Below are 17,550 nucleotides of genomic sequence, written 5' to 3'. Positions count from 1 at the left end.
CATCTTAAATTACTGTTTTGAGAGAAACAGCACATTAGATAGTACACACAGATTTCAGCATATATGCAGTAAATAAAAAAACCCAAAAACTTTCAACCAAAGGAAAAAAACCACACAATACACTAAAAATTAAGAGGCAGAAATCACTACCTTGTGGCTTTTATTCCCCATTGTGCATGTAGAATTTATTCTAATATGCTACTCTTGGAGCTGGGAGTTTCCCCACATATATACACTTCCATAAATTTGGCTTTTTTTGTCCCATATCTCTTGGCTGCACTGTGAATTCCACAATAACTCTCTGCCAGCCCTGTCTCTGAGCTTTTTGCCCTTCCTGTTCTCTGCCTGCATCACTGCAGGGCTCTCTCTCTTCAAACACATCATGGCTGTGTTTATTAGAGCTGGAAATGAAAAGTGTAACTTCTCCCAAGGGACACTGCAGGAAAAAGTCACCCCAAGGAATTGGACTTTTTGTTCCCTCCTCGCTGATGGATAATTCTGCTGACTCCTGTCACAACCCCAGCTGCCAAGAAGTCACCAAGCAGGGGCTCAACTCAGAAATTCCTACAGCTTGATCACATCTGAGGTACTGAACACATTCAATCTACTGCTGATGTTCTTTTGGAAGAAAAACCAAAGAGATATAGAGTAACAGGAGAGAGCATGAGGAAGAGATGGAATGTGATGATCAAGGTGAATGCAAAACTTCAACAGGAGGTCAATCCTGTGTTGAGTGTGGATGGTAGTAAACTGAATTGCAAACTTTGCCACAATGGCTTAAAAATGCATTCGCTTCATTCTAGGAGGGATGTGATTTTCCTAGTGTGCTGCTCCTTCATGATTGTGCATCAGCAAGTGAAATAGCACAGCAATTTTATGAGGTGCGTGGCTTGCAGATGTTCTCTCAAAACTTACGTTCTTTCCAAGTGGCATCACAGCAATGTGCAGTTAAAGAAGTCAAAATTTCACGTTAAGTCATCTTTTTCTTAATAAGCTAATTTAGATGCACTGAAAAAAAAACAGCTGTTAAATTTTTATTCATAAAGTGAACATTTTTAACACAATGTGGAGATCATTAAGGTATTTCAGGTAAAAGGCTGGTTTAATTTTATACATTCCAGAAAAATAACAAATTGTGGAAATCTTTACGACTACCTTAATTTCAAAATATCCCATCATCAATGAAGCTACCTCACCATATACCTAAAAATATAATTCTGTGTTCCTTAGGATGTCAGCCAAATCCATATGGTGAGAGGCAAAGCACAATAAAATGTAATAGAAAGCAGATTGGAGAGTATAGTATGGCTGTTTGCAGCCAAATTCCTGGGTAAACCTAGAATCTCTTACCTTCAGCTTCAGTCCTGTGCTGTGGTGCTGCCTGCAGACCCTAGCATAGGTAATTAAGGATGTTGAATAACTGGTAGAAACTCTCATTTGGGCAGTTTGATTGCTGCTGCTAGTCACAAGATTCACAACTCGGTTCACCAAAAATTACAGATTGAACACGAGCTGTACTTTCCTTGATGCCAATACGGCATCCAGCATGTGGTCAGAATAGGGAAAAAAGTAATTATTCTTAAGAAACACTAAGCACTGTGTTCTTCCAATAAACCCTTCTGCTCTGAGAAAGATCATTGCAAATATTTGTTAAATTATCAGAGGAAAAGTCATTTTAGTTCTTATCCCATCTACTGCTGCTCCTGAAGTTCAGGAGCAGTGCCTCTTTATGCTTGGCTTGCAAAAAGCTCCTCTTCCTTGCTCCATATGTTTTGGCCTGAATACAGTTTTCTGTTTTATCAGGAAAGCTCTTGGCACAGTCTGCCCTGCCCCTGATGCTTCCTGAAAAATTTCTATCTGTTTTCCTCTGCCCTGTTAAATTCAAACTTGACACACATCACCCAGGTATTTAGGGCAAATTTGCTAAAGGCCTTAGCTGTCTAGGATATAAATGAGAATTTAGATGCCTATGTCTATACCCATTGCTTATGTGCTTTTTTCAGTTCTCTTTCTGGGTTTATTTTCTAAAAAATACTTTGCTGTGCTTTGAGAAACACTCTTCATGCTCTTTACAATCCTTTCCATGCTTCCCTCAAAAACATGGATTCTATTATTGTCATTATTTTGTTATTACTTTTTGGAAATAAAATTGCTAAGTGAGAGATTCTCTACTTCCTTAGAAGCTTCTTCAACATAACAAAATGATTCTTTATTTTACACAGAGTCATAAGTATCCTCACAAGGATCAAAGATGATAAGATGCCTGTTGCATCCCAGCAAATCTGGAAGGAAACCAACTTGGACTGTACTGTGTACTGCAGTTGGTGTGTGCATTTTGCATACACACAGAGTCAGTGCAGAAAATATGAAAGCAAGGATAAGAAATCCAAGACTCCCACTGTTAGGAGCATGTCCCAGTCCCTAGCCATTGTAATAGTTAAATAAGTGAGGAAAATCCACTCCCACTTGCTGCCATGTGCAAACTGTAGGCACTTGACTGCACCTGAATCTGTAGGGTTTGGGCAATGTTTGTGAAAAAGTCAATAATAATAATAAGAGACCATAAGTAGAGAAAGGTTTTCCAAGTTCAGGGGGAAAAAAAGTAATTTGATTTGCCCAATATGAGATGCTCTGTGTTCTGCAAGAATATTTGACTTGTAAAATAGAAAGAATATAGTAGGAATTCTCTCTTCCTACTAGAAACAATATAAAGGAATGTTAGACAATTTCTGAAGCAAAATCTGTTCCTCATCCTTTCAACTTCTATAATGAAAACAAAATTTATTGGCTGCTAAAAATCAAACTCAACAGTGTTTAGTTTCTAACTTATTGGTATCATGTAAAAGCTTTTTATCACTAGGAGCTTCCTGAGCACTTAAAACTGTTCAGTTATAGGGAACAGAATGTTCTTTCAAGTTTAGGTTCATTTAATGGAGCTAGGAGTTGCTTTGATAAAACCATTTCATTTGCCTCAGTATTGATTTAAAACATTATGCTAACATTCTTGGATGACACAAATCAGAAATATTGATAATATAATACTATTAAAATAGTATGAAAAAATATAGTCTTCTTCCAGACTTTCCAATATTTTATTAGAAAAATAAATAATATAAATGAATGAATGAAAAATATAAATAGGTATAATAAATATAGCAAGATTTAATATGTAATATAATAATATATAAAAGTAAATCATCCAAAGTAACAGAAGTACAATATTTAGATTGCAATATGCAAAAATAAATCCAATTTCTAGTGCTCACTTGCAATGAGCAATTAGGAGTCAGTCTCCATTTCTATTAAATGCAATTTCCATGTGGTAAATTCATAACTTTTTCTTGTAAAATAAGGCAGCTTAAAGTTTGGAAACCTCAACAAATTATGTGATTCTGATTTTTATGCAGTCAAAGAGAATTGCAACTTTAAGTTTTACATTTTCTCAAGATTTATATCATTATCATAAAAAGTCAGAGTATTTCATCACCTTATAACTTTGAAATATTTTAAAATCTGTCTGCATTTATTTAGTTCTGTGTTATGGCTTCTCTTATATTCCTGTATTTAGAGTGTTGGCTTCTATAATCTGAATAGAAGAATGAACTTTTTCCTCTGGAAAAGAGGAAGATGGATAGATGGATGGATGAATGGATATATATAAAGGAGATATGTATGAAAGGCCTTGAAAGTATGCAGAAGACACCAAGTTCATATCTTGGGGTTTCACAAAGTTATTCCTGTAGTTTTGAAGACATTTGAAGCCAGGCTGTAGGAATGTAAAGAACTCATAGTAAAGCAAAGAAATATAAAATGTTCCATTTGTTATTCCTGCTTTGACAGTGCTGTTTCCCCTATCATTTTGGCTATAAAAAAAAGGTTTTATTTTTGCAGCATAGCCTTAAAATGAACTACATGTTATGTAGATTGTCTCCTACACAACCTGCCTTTTTGGAGCTTTTTACGAGAAAGGAAATGGATGGTCCTTTCAGGTCTTAATGTGTAAGGGTATAATCATGTTAAAGGTATGCCTGTGGGTCACTCTCCTCCTCCTTTGGATCAAAGACCAGCACGTGCTGGTCGATGACACGCACCACCCTGCTGAAGCTGCCCTGCTTTTCCTTCTGGCTCTCTGGGCGGACACGGACCACCACTTTGACATGGCTGCAGACATCATCTTCCTTGGCAGGAGTCATCCCTTCTGCTCCCCAGCTCCACTCCCAGCACTCTTTGAGATCCAGCAGCTGAATCCTTTCTGCAGTTGACAAGAGAGGTTTTATTCACAATAGGAGCCTTTCACTCTTCCAAGCAGTTCCCCATTTGCTCAGGCCCCTGTGCTGGGCCCACCCATGGCTTGTCAAAGACTGCCCCAACGAGACTTTGGGAAACTCTGGAGTGTTTCTAATGGGAAACTCAAAAGATGCCTTAACTCAGCACAGCTTCCAGAAAGCCAACCAGCACTGCCCCAGTGCATTCTCGCGTTTATTTTAGAATTTCAACTACTAAATGGCCTACAGGCTTTCTTCTACAACAGACCAAGCTTTCAGACGAGACACCACATTTCTGTGGACTAAAGCAAGCAGTCTTTTTGCTCTTCAGCACAAAGAGGCGCTGCCCATGTTGGCCTCCCTGGACTGATACAAGCACGTCGCACGTACATTTAAAGAGAGTTAAAGCGGGATTTACGTTAACGTGCCTCGCAGGGGATGCAGCAACCGACACCAAAGCGGAATTTCCTTTAAACAGCCCATTTTTGCTGTTAGCAGCGCGCTGTTGGCGCACCCCTAGCAGCGGACACGGTAAAGGCTCCCAGCGCCACTGCTGCCGCTCCAGGGCCAGCTCGCCTCTCTCAGCCGAGTCCCTCCCAGACCCGCCCGGCTCCTCCTCACCCACCGCAGGCTCTTCCTCGGGGCACGCCGCCAGGCTCGGCCCCACGACCGGAGAATCGCCCTGTGCCGGCCGCAGAGACGCCTGCCCGGCACTCGCTTACCCGGCGGGCCGGGCCTTACCCTCCCCGGGCTCACCCCCGGCACCCACCCGGCGGGCCGGGCCCGGGCCCGGTGTCACCCCCGGCCCGTGCCCTTGGCCGTTCCTGGTCTATCCCTCTCCCCCAGGCCGGCCCGCTCTGTCCCGCCCGGCCCGCTCTGTCCCGCCCGGCCCGCTCTGTCCCGCTCTGTCCCGCTCTGTCCCGCTCTGGCCCGCCCGGCCCGCTCTGTCCCGCTCTGTCCCGCTCTGTCCCGCCCGGCCCGCTCTGTCCCGCTCTGTCCCGCTCTGTCCCGCCCGGCCCGCTCTGGCTCTGTCCCGCTCTGGCCCGCCCGGCCCGCTCTGTCCCGCTCTGTCCCGCTCTGTCCCGCCCGGCCCGCTCTGTCCCGCTCTGTCCCGCTCTGTCCCGCCCGGCCCGCTCTGTCCCGCTCTGTCTCGCCCGTCCCGCTCTGTCCCGCTCTGTCCCGCTCTGTCCCGCTCTGTCCCGCTCTGTCTCCCGCACCAACCGCCATCCACCGGCCGCGGAATTCAAACACGGGCAGGCCGCGCTCCTCGCCTCCTCATTGGCTGTGCCCCGTGACGTCAGCAGAGCGCCGGCGCCTGCGGTGAGTGCGTGGGCGGGCGCGCAGCGGCGTGCGCGGGGTTCGAGGGGCGCGGGCGGCGGCGGAGCCCGCGGGGAGGGAGCGGGGGCGCTCGGGAGGGAAGGGAGGCGCTCCCGGGGCGCTCGGGAGGGAAGGGAGGCGCTCCCGGGGCGCTCGGGAGGGAAGGGAGGCGCTCCCGGGGCGGACGGGGAGCGGGCGGCCCGTGGCTCCGCGTTTCCGGCTCCAGCCCCCGCCCGGGCTCTCCTCCCGCGCGGGGTCCGGCGCGGAGCGGGCCGCGGGCGCCGCTCGGCCGCCTCTGATCAAAAGCGCTTCGGGCTGGAATTTCTGTCCTCGCTGCCTTTAGTTCTGCTCCAGCGCCGGTCCCGGTCCCGAGGCGGCAGCCTGCGGTGGTGCCCGCTGCCCCTTCAGGCGTGCGCTGTATAAAATGCAATAAAACGCAAACTCTGTGCTCGCTGGCGAGAAGGAGATCTCTGGGTGTGCAGGAGGAGGTGGCTGTGAGCAGTCCCTCGCGTTCCCCCGCGGCAGGGCAGGGCAGGGGATGGTGGCACTGCCGGGGTTCAGCCGCTCCTCGCCCTCACCAGAGGGGCCGGGACGGGAGGGGAAGGGAGAAAAGGCACAAACTCGGCGGCCGCGGTGGAGAGAGTTCAACAGATGAGTCAGAATCTGGGCAGACAAGCAGAGCAAAACAAGGAATGCCTTCCCGTGGGGTCAGCCATCTCGGGGAGAGCAGGGCCCATCTCAGGTAATAATGGTCACTTGGAAACACCAGTGCCCCCATCCCAATCCTCCTCTCCCCACTTTCTGTCTGGAGCACGCTGTCCTTTGGTCTGGGCTATCCCTTCAGTCCCTTGGGTCACCGCCCCAGCTGTGTCTCCTCACTGCTGTGCCCAGCAAGCCAGCAGAGCACACCATGGTAATACACATGTTTTCTGTAGGCACACCGGGGATTGTTGCAAAACACATCTGTGTGTCTGCTCAAAGTTAAGAGTGATGTGCGCTTTCAAATGTAAGGTGGAAGAATTGTGGCCCTTTTGAAGCCTAAACGATCAGGAGAGTAACTTTCTCAGCATATCCTTATGCAGGCAAAATATTGGTAGCCTCTGGCGAGCTAAATTCAATAAAAGCACATATTAAAATCTGATAGTGAAAAGAATCTGCTTACTACTTGAACATGATTGATTTGTAGCAAATCTTCAAAGTTCTGAAAACGTTTTGCTGACATGACATATCTATAAAGCTGCCCAACTTGGAACGTGTGTAGCTTTACCTGTCGCATTTCCCCTATGTTATTTAAACAAATACACTATTTTGAAAATTTGTTTGAAAGTAATTCCCAACATCTACTGCTCTTCTAGGCTGATCAACTCCAAAATGTTACCTCAAAATCTGTACCAACTTTGCAAATGTTTGTTTCTGAGTAACTTGAAATTGAATTCAGTACATGTGGCTGGTTTGGCCAGAAGGATCCATTCTTCATCAGAAAAGCTTTCTGACTCTGAGTCAGAGGAACAAACTGTCCAGAAATGTGAAACTGAAGAGCTGCCTCAAAATACAGAGAACAGTAATTCTGGAAGATTGCACGTACCAGTGATGCTGGAGGAGGTTGTTAATTGTTTATCCCCTCAGCCAGGTCAGGTGAGTTAAATGATTAATTGACATCTGGGATCCATTAACAGTGCAGCAGAAAAATTTGTGGAGTGTGGGGATGACTTTTGTTTAGAGGAATAAAGGGATGCTCTTAAGCAATCAGCTGAATCTTTCAAAGGTTCTCAATTGTTTTGAAGTTCACATTAAAACTCTGTTTTCAAACTAATAAAATTCTGGTGTCTGTGTGCCTGAATCCCCAGGTAGGTGGTGTTTATTAAAACTGTCATATTTGACTATTCTGTTGGTTTTGTGCTTGTCTTTCTGAGTTGCACTTGTGTGTTCTTAGGGTTATGTTAATGACTCAGAGGGGGGTTCTCATGTGTGGTTATCTCATCAGTTTTTGAAGAGCCCTTTTCCCCTTGGATAAGAGGTAGTAAGTACATAGATTTTTAAAATTGTTTTGCCTCATTAGCATGGAGAATTGGTTCAGGCCTTCTGGTTTGGGTATGGTGCTGAGAGTGGTTTGCTTTTGGTGTCTGGGGTAGTATATGGTTACACGTGTCCTTGAAAAAGTTATACCCAGGGAAATGGTTTTTGTCTGGGTGGTCTTAGTATTAATTTGAAAGGATTTTTTGAATAACGTAAATTCTTAAATAATGTTCGTATTTCAGATACTTTGATCTGTTATTTTAGTGCTTGTGCTAGCTTCATAGAATCTTACTAGTTTAGGCTTATCAATATGTTGTTTTACTACAAAGACTGAAACAATAGGCAAAGAAGTAGGAAGGTCAAAGTGTGTATGTTTTTATTTTTATTTGAGAACAACACGATCCAACAGTGGCCAAGTGATATAGCAAGTTTGAGGTGGATGCAGTGGTCAAAAATTTGCAGTCAAATCTTATGTTGCCTTGTGTATAATTTTAAGTCTTTGAAGAAGCAGTGAAAATGTAAATAGTGTTGATACACGTTAGCATACAAATTGCTCTAATTGTATGTGTTCTATTGTTGAAGATACCTAAATTAGAGAAATACATAAGGAGCTTTGAGTTCAGATTTTATTCTGATGTCAGAACTGTGATGCCATTTTCACACATTAAATGAAGATATAAACTGTGATACAATATGTGAAATATTTTTTCCTGTTGTGTAAGTTTTTACTTTGATAAGAAGCCTGATGAAGTCAGTGTCCATTAGACTCCCTTTGTTGATGTAGAAAATCTTACTTGGCAACAGAACTTGTGTAAGAAACTCTCCAAGGTTATGAACTGTGGAGAGTAACTTACTGCCCCTGAAGACTTTTTCTAATTTAAATATTTATGGTTGTAAAATAGCTTTTTATTGAGGTGGGATTTTTTCAGGTCTGTGTATACATGGTTTTTCAGATTCCTAAGCTAGTAGTGAACCACTGATGACTGCTATAAGAGAGCTCAAGTGTGTTTACCTCAAACATAAGTATTTATAATACTGCCAGCCTGTTCAGCATGACTGAAACTGCAAACTGTTCAGCACTTGTTTTTGTTCTCCTGCATGCATTCGCTCCACTTTCTGAAGCCTCGAAAAATAAGTAGTGTGCAAAAGGATGCAGTGTGTCAACTGCATTTTGCTAGTGTCAGTGAAAGTCTGAACACAGGTTGAGAAAGTTCCTCACTAACCCGAGTTGTGGTAATCAGTTTGTACTAACATGCATGTCAACTGGGGGTGTCACATAAAGTTACATTTTTTAAGATTATACTCATGACAGGAAGTCTATGAACACTTTGTTTTGTGGACAGGAAAGGCAGTGCTCTGAGCTTGAATTCAATTTTTCTGCTTTATTCTCTCCTCACACAAAAGATTTCCTTTGCTCGGCTTTAATGGAGTTATATTCTTTGTTATAAAATAGCTGATTTGGGCCTCTATTTCTTCTTGTGTCTTAAGACAGGGAGGTACCAATATAAAAGAAATCTAATTAGAAAGATGATGTTCTCCTTATAGTCACGGTTACTGAATGGGATTTTCATTTTACTTCTAGAGATTCTTACGAAAGGAAATGTTACTTAAGAATGAGTCACCGCTGAGATAAAGATGTTAGTGCCCTCTCACTGAATATTCTTGTTGACTGTCTCCTTTGGGGAATCTGTTTGTCAGGACTTGGAGCAATAATACTTCCATTTATCTTTGAATCTTCTTTTATTGCTTTGTTTCAAAAAGTCCCTGTAGTAGTCCTGTCTTTGAAGCAAGGACTACTAATTAGGTTTTACCAATCTCCCTCACTGCTCAATGAAAAGTCTGTTGCACTAAGTCCACACATAAGTAATTTCCTCTTTAAGTTTACTGTATCGATTTCACTACATTTTAATCTTCTCAGTCAATGGGTGTTGTTTGCAAACACCTGACCAATGTTTTTGCAGTTGTCTGGACAATCCTCTGTTCTCTTAAAGAACAGAACCTATTTTGAATCAATGTTTGAACATCCAGAAGCATGTTTCCCCAGTTTTCAACCTACTTTTTCCTATTTTTTTCCTTTGCAATATTCAAGTTTCTTCTAACTAGATATGTGGATCTTCCACATACTGTGGCTATAATGTTAAGCAAAAGAACTTCAAAAGCATGAGGTATGAATGCCAGAGGATGAAACTCTGAAATTTTAACTGTTCTTATGAGAATCTTAAAGGCTTTTGAGTTGCAAAGCTCTAGGAAATGATAGTGCTCCAGCAGCAACAAATACTTCTATATATAAACTTTAAACTCCAACTAGAAGAGAAGGAAATATTATGCCCTACTCAGATTATATGGGGAAGCCTGTAACCTGATGACATCTGTGGTTTTATGTGATTGATTTTATCTATGGTTGAGTATGATCTAGAAGAGACTAAAATGGAGATACTATAAGCTCTGCTAGTATTATTTGGTTTATGATAGTTCTGGAAGCTAGGCTTTTTTTAGTATCTGTAAATTAAATGGTAGATGGTCAAACTTGAGGTGAGAAATAATGAATGAGACCTTTCCATTTTCTTCAGTATTTAAGGGGTTAAGCTGTTAATAGTAGATGAATTTTTAACTCATGATGTTAATTTGTATAAAAAACAAGAAGGCAGGTAATTTTCCCCAAAGAGATCTCATCTGACATCATCTTGAGTTAGCCAGGACTTAATGTGGATATTTCCCTTTTGATTCTCCCTGATGTTATTCAGATTGTTTTTGCTACTTGGCATTCATTGAAGGAGGTATCCTTTTTGTCTTGGAAATCATGTGTTAGTCCATGTGTTAGTATTTCTTTTTCTTGGAAGTCATGTGTTGGTTTCTAGAAAGAAACAAGTATTTCCTGAGAACATGCAGCTTTGCCATGAGCTCTCCTTCCACTCTTTCAGGTACGTACTGCATTATTTTCAGGATAGTTACTATTTTCACACATCAAAACACCAAATTATTCTCTTTCAGAAGGAATGTGAGCATGGACTTCTAAAATAACAGGAAGGAAGTGTAAGACACTGCTGACAGCCAGGCATTTTGTTGTGAGTGAAGTGCTGCTTGAGCTCTGGGGTTCAGGTTTGAAGGCAGATTTTCACCTCCTGGAGGTTCTGTTGCTGCTCTTGGATTTTGATCTGGAACGTGGTTGTTTCCTTCCTTTTCTGCAGAGCTAGTTAATCAGGCAATAGAACACACCTGAAGGAAGCTGAGGGAGACTGCTGGTGGGAGAAAGCAGAGTTAGTTCTGGAATTATTGTCTTACTTTCTGTGTATTCTTGTCCATACATCAGTATTCCCTTTCTGCCTTGTACCAAGTGTAAATGTAAGGCAGAAATAACCTTTTTCTGTACAGCACCCTGCAGAGGGGACTTCTGTTCTGTGGCAAAGCTTTCCAAGTGTTGTGGTGTATAAATAGTTACATGGTGGTGCTGGTGACCAGGCTTCTTACCATAGCACCTCCCAAGCCATCTGCAAGTCACTTCTAACTGGAATGAGCCATGTATGCTAGAAGTGCTCAAAATTGCTTTACTGCTTTTCTGCAGGGTGCCCAAAGTAAAGAGGAATTGAAAAGGGATCTGGAAAAATTATCCTGTCATCTCAAGTTGTATGAGTGTTTTGGTAAAATGCAGCCAAAATACCAAGTTTCGAAGGGAATATTAGTAGCATCATGAGGTAAATGATTAAATACTTGTTTTAGAAAAGTACTACAGACACATGGACATAGTAAAAGTTTATATTGTTTTAGCCTGTTTTTCACTGGTCTTGTAAAAATGAGTACGGTGACATAAAGCAAATTGCCTAATGTTCTTTATTGTAGCAACAACTTTTTTTAATGGGAAGCATGCTGAAAATATCTTTCCATATGCAAATTTTTGGGATAATTTTTCTCTGTCAGCAGCACAGTGAGCTTTTGTAGTGATTGTTGTAAAAAAGGAAGGAAGATACAGAAACTTGCGAGTCAATAAATTAACGTAGAGTGATTCCGAAAACACTCTGAGAATTACAGAACACACTTTTTTCCCCTGGTACTTGGGCGTTACTGAGGCATATTGAGAGTTCTTTCAGTTGATCATGTAGTTCCTGTGTGTTTTTTCTGTCACTCTTACCTTGTCTGGTGTCCTGGCTGCACATACTGTAAATTTACAGAAGAGGCTAGCCAGGCTTCAGATCACAGCCGTGTGTGGAAGCATGTAATAAAATGTCCATGCAATAGAATGTGTATATATGCAAAGTATCTTTATTTTTGGATGTATCTACTAGGAAACTTGTTAAATGGATTCTCATCAGATAGCACTGTTTAAAATACTTGGCTAAAATCATACTTTAAGAGGGATGATTTTAGTGAAGTTAGCATTTGAATTTAGTGCATGAAAATGGAAAACATTCTCAAAATAGTTTTGACTAAGATATGGAAAAGATAGTGCTTCAGGTATTTATTATTATTTTAAATACTAAAATTGTCTGGTTTTGCAATGGTAATGTATGCATGCAGATTTGGAAAAGCAGACCCCATTTGCTTATGTTCATCAACTTAGAACTAATTGCTCTCTGCTGTGACACGCAGGCAAAATAAAATATGGTAAGGTAGAAGGAGTGTTACTGAACAGTGTAATGCCAACAAATGTCATATGTGTTTTACAGTATCTGCATCTGTGTGAGTGCCATCCCAAGAGGAGAGAGGACAGAAGGGGACTGGGAAGAGAACAGGACAGGAGGTGATACTCATGAACAGCTTGCCAGTTGAGGAGGCAGAGAAGGTCATGCTCTTCAGCTGTCTGCTTGTTTTACTGACTTCTGTAGTGGGCCTCCAAAAGTACAGGCATCTTAAATTCCATATTGACAGGTGACTGAAAACAAGTGGGATTTATTTGAGAGCACTGCATAACTGTTCTCTCTTTCGAAGCTGGTACTGCTGAGTGATTAGACTGTGGTACCAGGAAAAGAAAAATGTCTGTGGGTTTGGATCTGAATGATGGCAGGATATGAATGAGGCATGCTGAAGAAGTCCCTTCAGATTTTAACTTTTTTTATCCTTCAAGAATTAGGTCTTCAGAGAGAAAGTAACTAGAATACTTGGATGAGAAGAAGAATAAGTTGATGGCTACAGCTGCAGAGGAAAGAATTCAGGTTGTAGTTCTTGCACATCTGCCTGACCACCTCATTTTCCCAGCTGCATCATGGCTCTCTGGAGGCATACCTAAATGTTACCAGCAGCCACAAGCAGAGGACCTCTCACCAACTTGCTACTGCATCTTTCTCTGTGGCAGTAGAGGAAGGACAGCCTGCAGCTGCTGTATCCAGAGAGACCAGCAAGGTAGCAGGGGCTGCCTGCTGCAAACAGCTCTGCAGATGTCCACATCTGGTTTGCTGGTGGTGCTGGGTTCATTTGCTGTTACTGCTCTATCACATAACAAATGACAGCCCTTCAGGAGGCTGTTTAAGATGCTATGTTATAATAAAGCAAGATTCAGTGCTTTGGGGTGACTCAGCTTGCAGTGACGCTGTGTATGCTCTCCTTGGCTGTTGTGACAGCATTAGTCTTTGCACCTCTTGGGGAAAACTAATAAAATTCACCAGAAAGTAATCTAAGCCCTTTAAATTTTAACTTGAGTGAGGCTGTGTTCTCAGAAAGGGTGATAATTAATATATGTAGCTACTCATTTCCTCCTCATCTAGTACTGTGTGTCTTTAGTCAGCCTTTTGGCTAAGCTTTCTCATTAAATATTTGAATTTGAGTTTGCAAACAGAAATGCAGACTTTTTTTCTATCACACAGAATATTACTAGCAATTGAAGATCACAGGTGGAGTATGGGAGGTATCTGCAGGTTTTGTTTTCTTATTTTATGTTTTCTACTGTTGGGAGTAATTTTGCACAGAATTAACCTGAATAAAGAGATGATTAAGAGGTTAAGCTACTAAATTTGTTGTTTAAACAGGTTATCCGAAGGTTCATGCACACATATGATCTGATTTTTTTAAAATATTTTTTCTTTTTCCCAGACTTTCTGAGGATGTTATCTTTATTCCAGTGATGTTTGCTGATGCTCAGCATCTTGGGAAAATACTTTTCTAATAACTGTGTTTTAATAAATGACAATTCTTCTGTTTTAATAATGTCCCTGAAATAAATGAATATTGTTTCAGGCTGAATATTGTTTCAGGCTCTGTATCAAAATAGTATTATTTAATGTCAAATTGCTGTAGGAACCTGGCAGCCAAGGCTTACCAAAAACACATCCATGGCTTTTTTGGGGTTGGCTAGCCATTAATGATAAAGAATTAGATTTTTACTTGAGCCTTTGTAAAATTTTTATTGCATCTTAAATATCTCCTCGGTTATAATCGTGGAAAGAAGTTTTTTCTGAGTTAGCAGAGGAAGTCTGCTTTTTCTTGTTAAGTCTGATGATTAGCTGATGTCATTCAGACACTGAAATTTTAATTTCCTATGGAAATGTTAATAATGGTGTGTTTGAGTCATAACGTCATTAAATCTAATTCCAGACAACATTACTCTTAGGAAAACGAGTGGAGTAAATAATGCATATTGAGGCAAGGTCTGCCAGTGCTGTCTAAAAGCAGGTGGCAGAGGCAGGTGGTGGTTTTTGTTTGCTTCTCTTACCTCTTGTGCAAGGGGGAAGGGGCTCTAGAAAATAAGTAAGTAGTGCAAAATAGAGCAGAGGTAAAATGCCTTTTTATACGTTTTCATACAAACCCACTTTTGTTCATACATTGTTTCGTGTTTAGCTGTAATCAGGAAATGGAACCCTTGTGAAGAAAATATATTGGAAATTATTTTGAGGTATTAAGCGGGTATGATTGATGGGTGCTGCAAAGTGTGTTCATAGGAATCTTTTTTCTCCTCTGTGTGAAATGGTGAAGAGATGGTTGATGGTGCAAGTTACTGAAATTCTTGGATATGCCAGCTTAGTGATGTTACAGATATTTCAGCTGTACACTAGTATAATCCAGCAGCATCCTCTGTTAGTGTACCAATGGGATGAACGGGAAAAATGGGAAATGATGCTTGCATTACCTTGAATTGCTGAATCGGCCAATACTGGAAAATCATTTTATATTGTACTTAATATGTGATCTGAGAAGGCTGTTTTCCTGCAAAATGCCAACTATTCATTTATATTCTCTTTGTGTTCTAAGATGTTAGACTTGGTGTGTAAACAACTTTTTTATCATTTCCTAGTCTGTCAAAAAGTACTTGTGGAGAGAAATTAGTCCAGTTATGTTTTACCTATCAGTCCTTATTTTTTGAAATTACAAGTGATAACTTTTTACGTAGGTAAAAGGCATGTACTGTATAGAACTGATAGGAGACATCTTTTGCTTGCAACCAAAATTCTTCTTTGCTATGTACTTATTTTGATCTTTTCCTTTTTGTAGGCGCTAGAAGAAAACAGGTCTTTTTGGTGTAATTTATTACCATTAGAAAAAAAAAAAAAAAAAATAGAACTGTAAATTTTTGCTTTTTCGGTCAACTTCATTTTCTGGCAGGCCATGTCATCCTGCAGAATAGCTTTTAATCCCTTTATAATATTTTCACTGACAAATTCAGCTCTTATATACTTGAGCAAGCTTTGGATGGGAATTATACCTGTATAGGTCAGTAGCTGCTCATAATTTTCATAGTGGTGTTATCTACAGGATCTTATTGCTTCTGGGTCTACAGATTTATATAGAGCTTGTTTACCTTGTGTAGGTTGAAACATTTTCCAGTTTACTGCAGGGAAACCTGTAGTGAGGTTTTGCTCTACAGGGTAACCTTAACCACTTCTTGCTGCAGATGTTTTGATTTTACAGAAGTTCCTTTTTTGCTCCTTTTTTATTGTTAAGGAATTTTATGTTGCAGCATGACAGTGTGTTGTTACTGATTGACGTTGAGATGACATCAGAACGTCACCTCTCATTTTTAGAGTTCTTACAGAAGTAACAATGCAAATGAAAATTGTAACTTTTCAGGATGGGAGCTTAGCACTGCAAGGTGTCTGTGGACCATGTGTGATTCACTGGATTTGTAATATTATTTCCCCTTCTGATTTTGAACAGGTGATTAAAAATCAAAGTGCTCTAGTTGAAAAACAGCTATGTCTGATTTACTTTACAGAACTTATTTGCAAAATATTTTGAATTCTCATAAGAGAAAGTGAAGGTTATTAGCATGCTGAAACCTAAATATTGCTTCTTACTAAATTTGAATAATATAGTATAAAAATGCAAGAATAAGTTGGTGTCATTGACCTCTTATTTTCTTAGTTGTGGGATAGTTCTTTTTTGCATGTGAATAACAGGAAGGTATGTTTTAATAATGTTTTCTTCTGAGACTTTGAGTGTGTGTAGTTTCTTAATTCATTTGGAAAAATAGTACAACTCTTCCAGAATTTCTCTAAAAGTACATTTCTCTACTAACAAATCTTTGTTCCTGTCTCACAAGTAACTTATACATCATGTCTTAGGATGCCAATGGTTTTTAACAATCTGTAATTTTAAAACCCCCACCTGTTGTCAGACATATAAAACAAGTTTACTGTTTTAATTCTTGTATATTTAATGGGAATTGAGGACACATTCTTTGGTTGTTATGCTAAAATTAAATACAAACTTTTCTCTACATGGTTGTTCTATGCATGCATTAGGTAGGGCAGTAGTGGTATGTGCAGTAAATAATTTTTGGGAGGATACAGAATACTCACCCATTTTAAGTCACATCTTGAGTCAACCAAAGAAACAGTGCTTAGGATGGAGAAATGTAATGGAAATTTGTAGACACATGATTTGGTCAGGGGTAGGCAGGCTTTGACTTTTAAGATTTATTCTACAGTCCTTGTTCGATGGCTTTGAGAAACTGCAGGTATTTCAGCTTACACGGGTCATGTTGGTTCAACAGAGGTGACTTCTGGCAGAGCAGAAGGGGAGAAAGCTCCAAGGAAACTCCATTTTCTCCCATTGGGGGCTGAAATGCTAAAAAGGAGAAAGAAGGTCTCCAGTTGCTAAATCATCTAATCAGTATTTTTGCTTTAGCAGAAGTAGTTCTAGATATAGAATAGTTCTAGAAACATGATCTGATTCAATAGTTTAAGTTTTGATAGATGCCATTATTTTAAACCAGCAGTATTGCTATTGTGAGTTTGGGAGTGAGCATACATAGTGTATGTTGTGTTTGTATATTTTGTTTGACTTCTCTCTTTTTTGATAAAGAATTTTTTACATGGGTAATTGTTGAGCAGGATTGAATGCTGATCTTTGCTGGTATTGAATTTATAAGCAAACTGTAATCTAGGGACGATATTAAAAAAAGAAAATTACCCTGGAAATGATCTGGAGTGAAACCTGCTGGCCTTTGTACAGGGGCCCAGACAAAATGGTGGTTCTGTCCTTTGAGAATCTCCTTCCACTGGCCTGTTCAGGTAGATACAGCCAGAGAGTGCTGGGGAAATAAACTAAATATTTTGTTCGTGGACATGTCTTATATGCTGTTTACTGTTCAAACTCTGCTTTGAATTTAGACTTTTGTATTTTGAATTATATCCCTACAACCTCTGAATCATCCACAGATTATCTTTAAAGAATAATTAATTCAAATTCATTACACAGAATTTATGTTTACAGCTCTCTTATAAAGTAGCACAGTAATATTGCTTCTACTTGGCAGAATTTAGAGGCAGCAATGCTGAAATTCTGCTTTGGGTGCCCAAACAGAAATGCCTCTTTGCCTGGTTTTTCCGAGAGGTTAGCATTCTGTTGGAGAGCTTTGCAGCACATTGGAGAGACATCCACCTGCAGCTGGTGAGGGCACAGGGTGTCTGGGAAGCAGATCCAGAGTTTCTGAGTTTTAGACAGAAAAAAAGAGGAACAGCATGACCTACCTGCTTGGTGTGGTGACCTCCTGAGTGTCACAGGGGCTGCGTGGCCGAAGTTCCAG

At 40.8% G+C, this 17,550-nt stretch overlaps 2 protein-coding genes across 5 annotated transcripts in view; one reads left to right on the top strand and one right to left on the bottom strand.

The window, feature by feature from the left end:
* Window positions 1–3,214: 3,214 nt before the first annotated feature.
* On the bottom strand, window positions 3,215–5,583 carry LOC119701662 (kinesin-like protein KIF18A). Of its 3 annotated transcripts, none has more exons than XR_005257132.1 (2): window positions 5,487–5,583; window positions 3,215–4,252 (listed from the first exon to the last, which is right to left on the bottom strand). XR_005257132.1 is itself a non-coding variant. In XM_038138660.1 (2 exons), exons 1-2 carry the CDS (start codon window positions 5,490–5,492, stop codon window positions 4,017–4,019), a joined length of 246 nt encoding a protein of 81 aa, XP_037994588.1. In that variant the 5' UTR covers window positions 5,493–5,533; the 3' UTR covers window positions 3,215–4,016. The 3 variants fall into 3 exon arrangements, 1 of the variants encoding a protein (XP_037994588.1); XR_005257133.1 differs by lacking the exon at window positions 5,487–5,583 and adding an exon at window positions 4,891–5,080; XM_038138660.1 differs by having other exon boundaries at window positions 5,483–5,533.
* METTL15 (methyltransferase like 15) overlaps window positions 5,502–17,550 on the top strand; it is a 78,471-nt gene continuing 66,422 nt past the window's right edge. Inside the window, exons 1-2 of one of the 2 annotated variants that reach the window (XM_038138659.1) lie at window positions 5,502–5,585; window positions 6,938–7,217. In XM_038138659.1, the coding sequence (XP_037994587.1) occupies window positions 6,954–7,217 (264 nt within the window). In that variant the 5' untranslated portion in view covers window positions 5,502–5,585; window positions 6,938–6,953. Of the gene's footprint in view, window positions 5,586–5,687; window positions 6,325–6,937; window positions 7,218–17,550 lie in introns of those variants that run through there. The other variant, XM_038138658.1, reaches the window with a different exon arrangement.

The sequence above is a fragment of the Motacilla alba genome, chromosome 5, assembly GCF_015832195.1.
Source record: "Motacilla alba alba isolate MOTALB_02 chromosome 5, Motacilla_alba_V1.0_pri, whole genome shotgun sequence".
Taxonomy (NCBI): domain Eukaryota; kingdom Metazoa; phylum Chordata; class Aves; order Passeriformes; family Motacillidae; genus Motacilla; species Motacilla alba.
The sequence above is the reverse complement of the archived record's forward strand: the minus strand, read 5'-3'. Positions and strand labels throughout refer to the sequence as shown.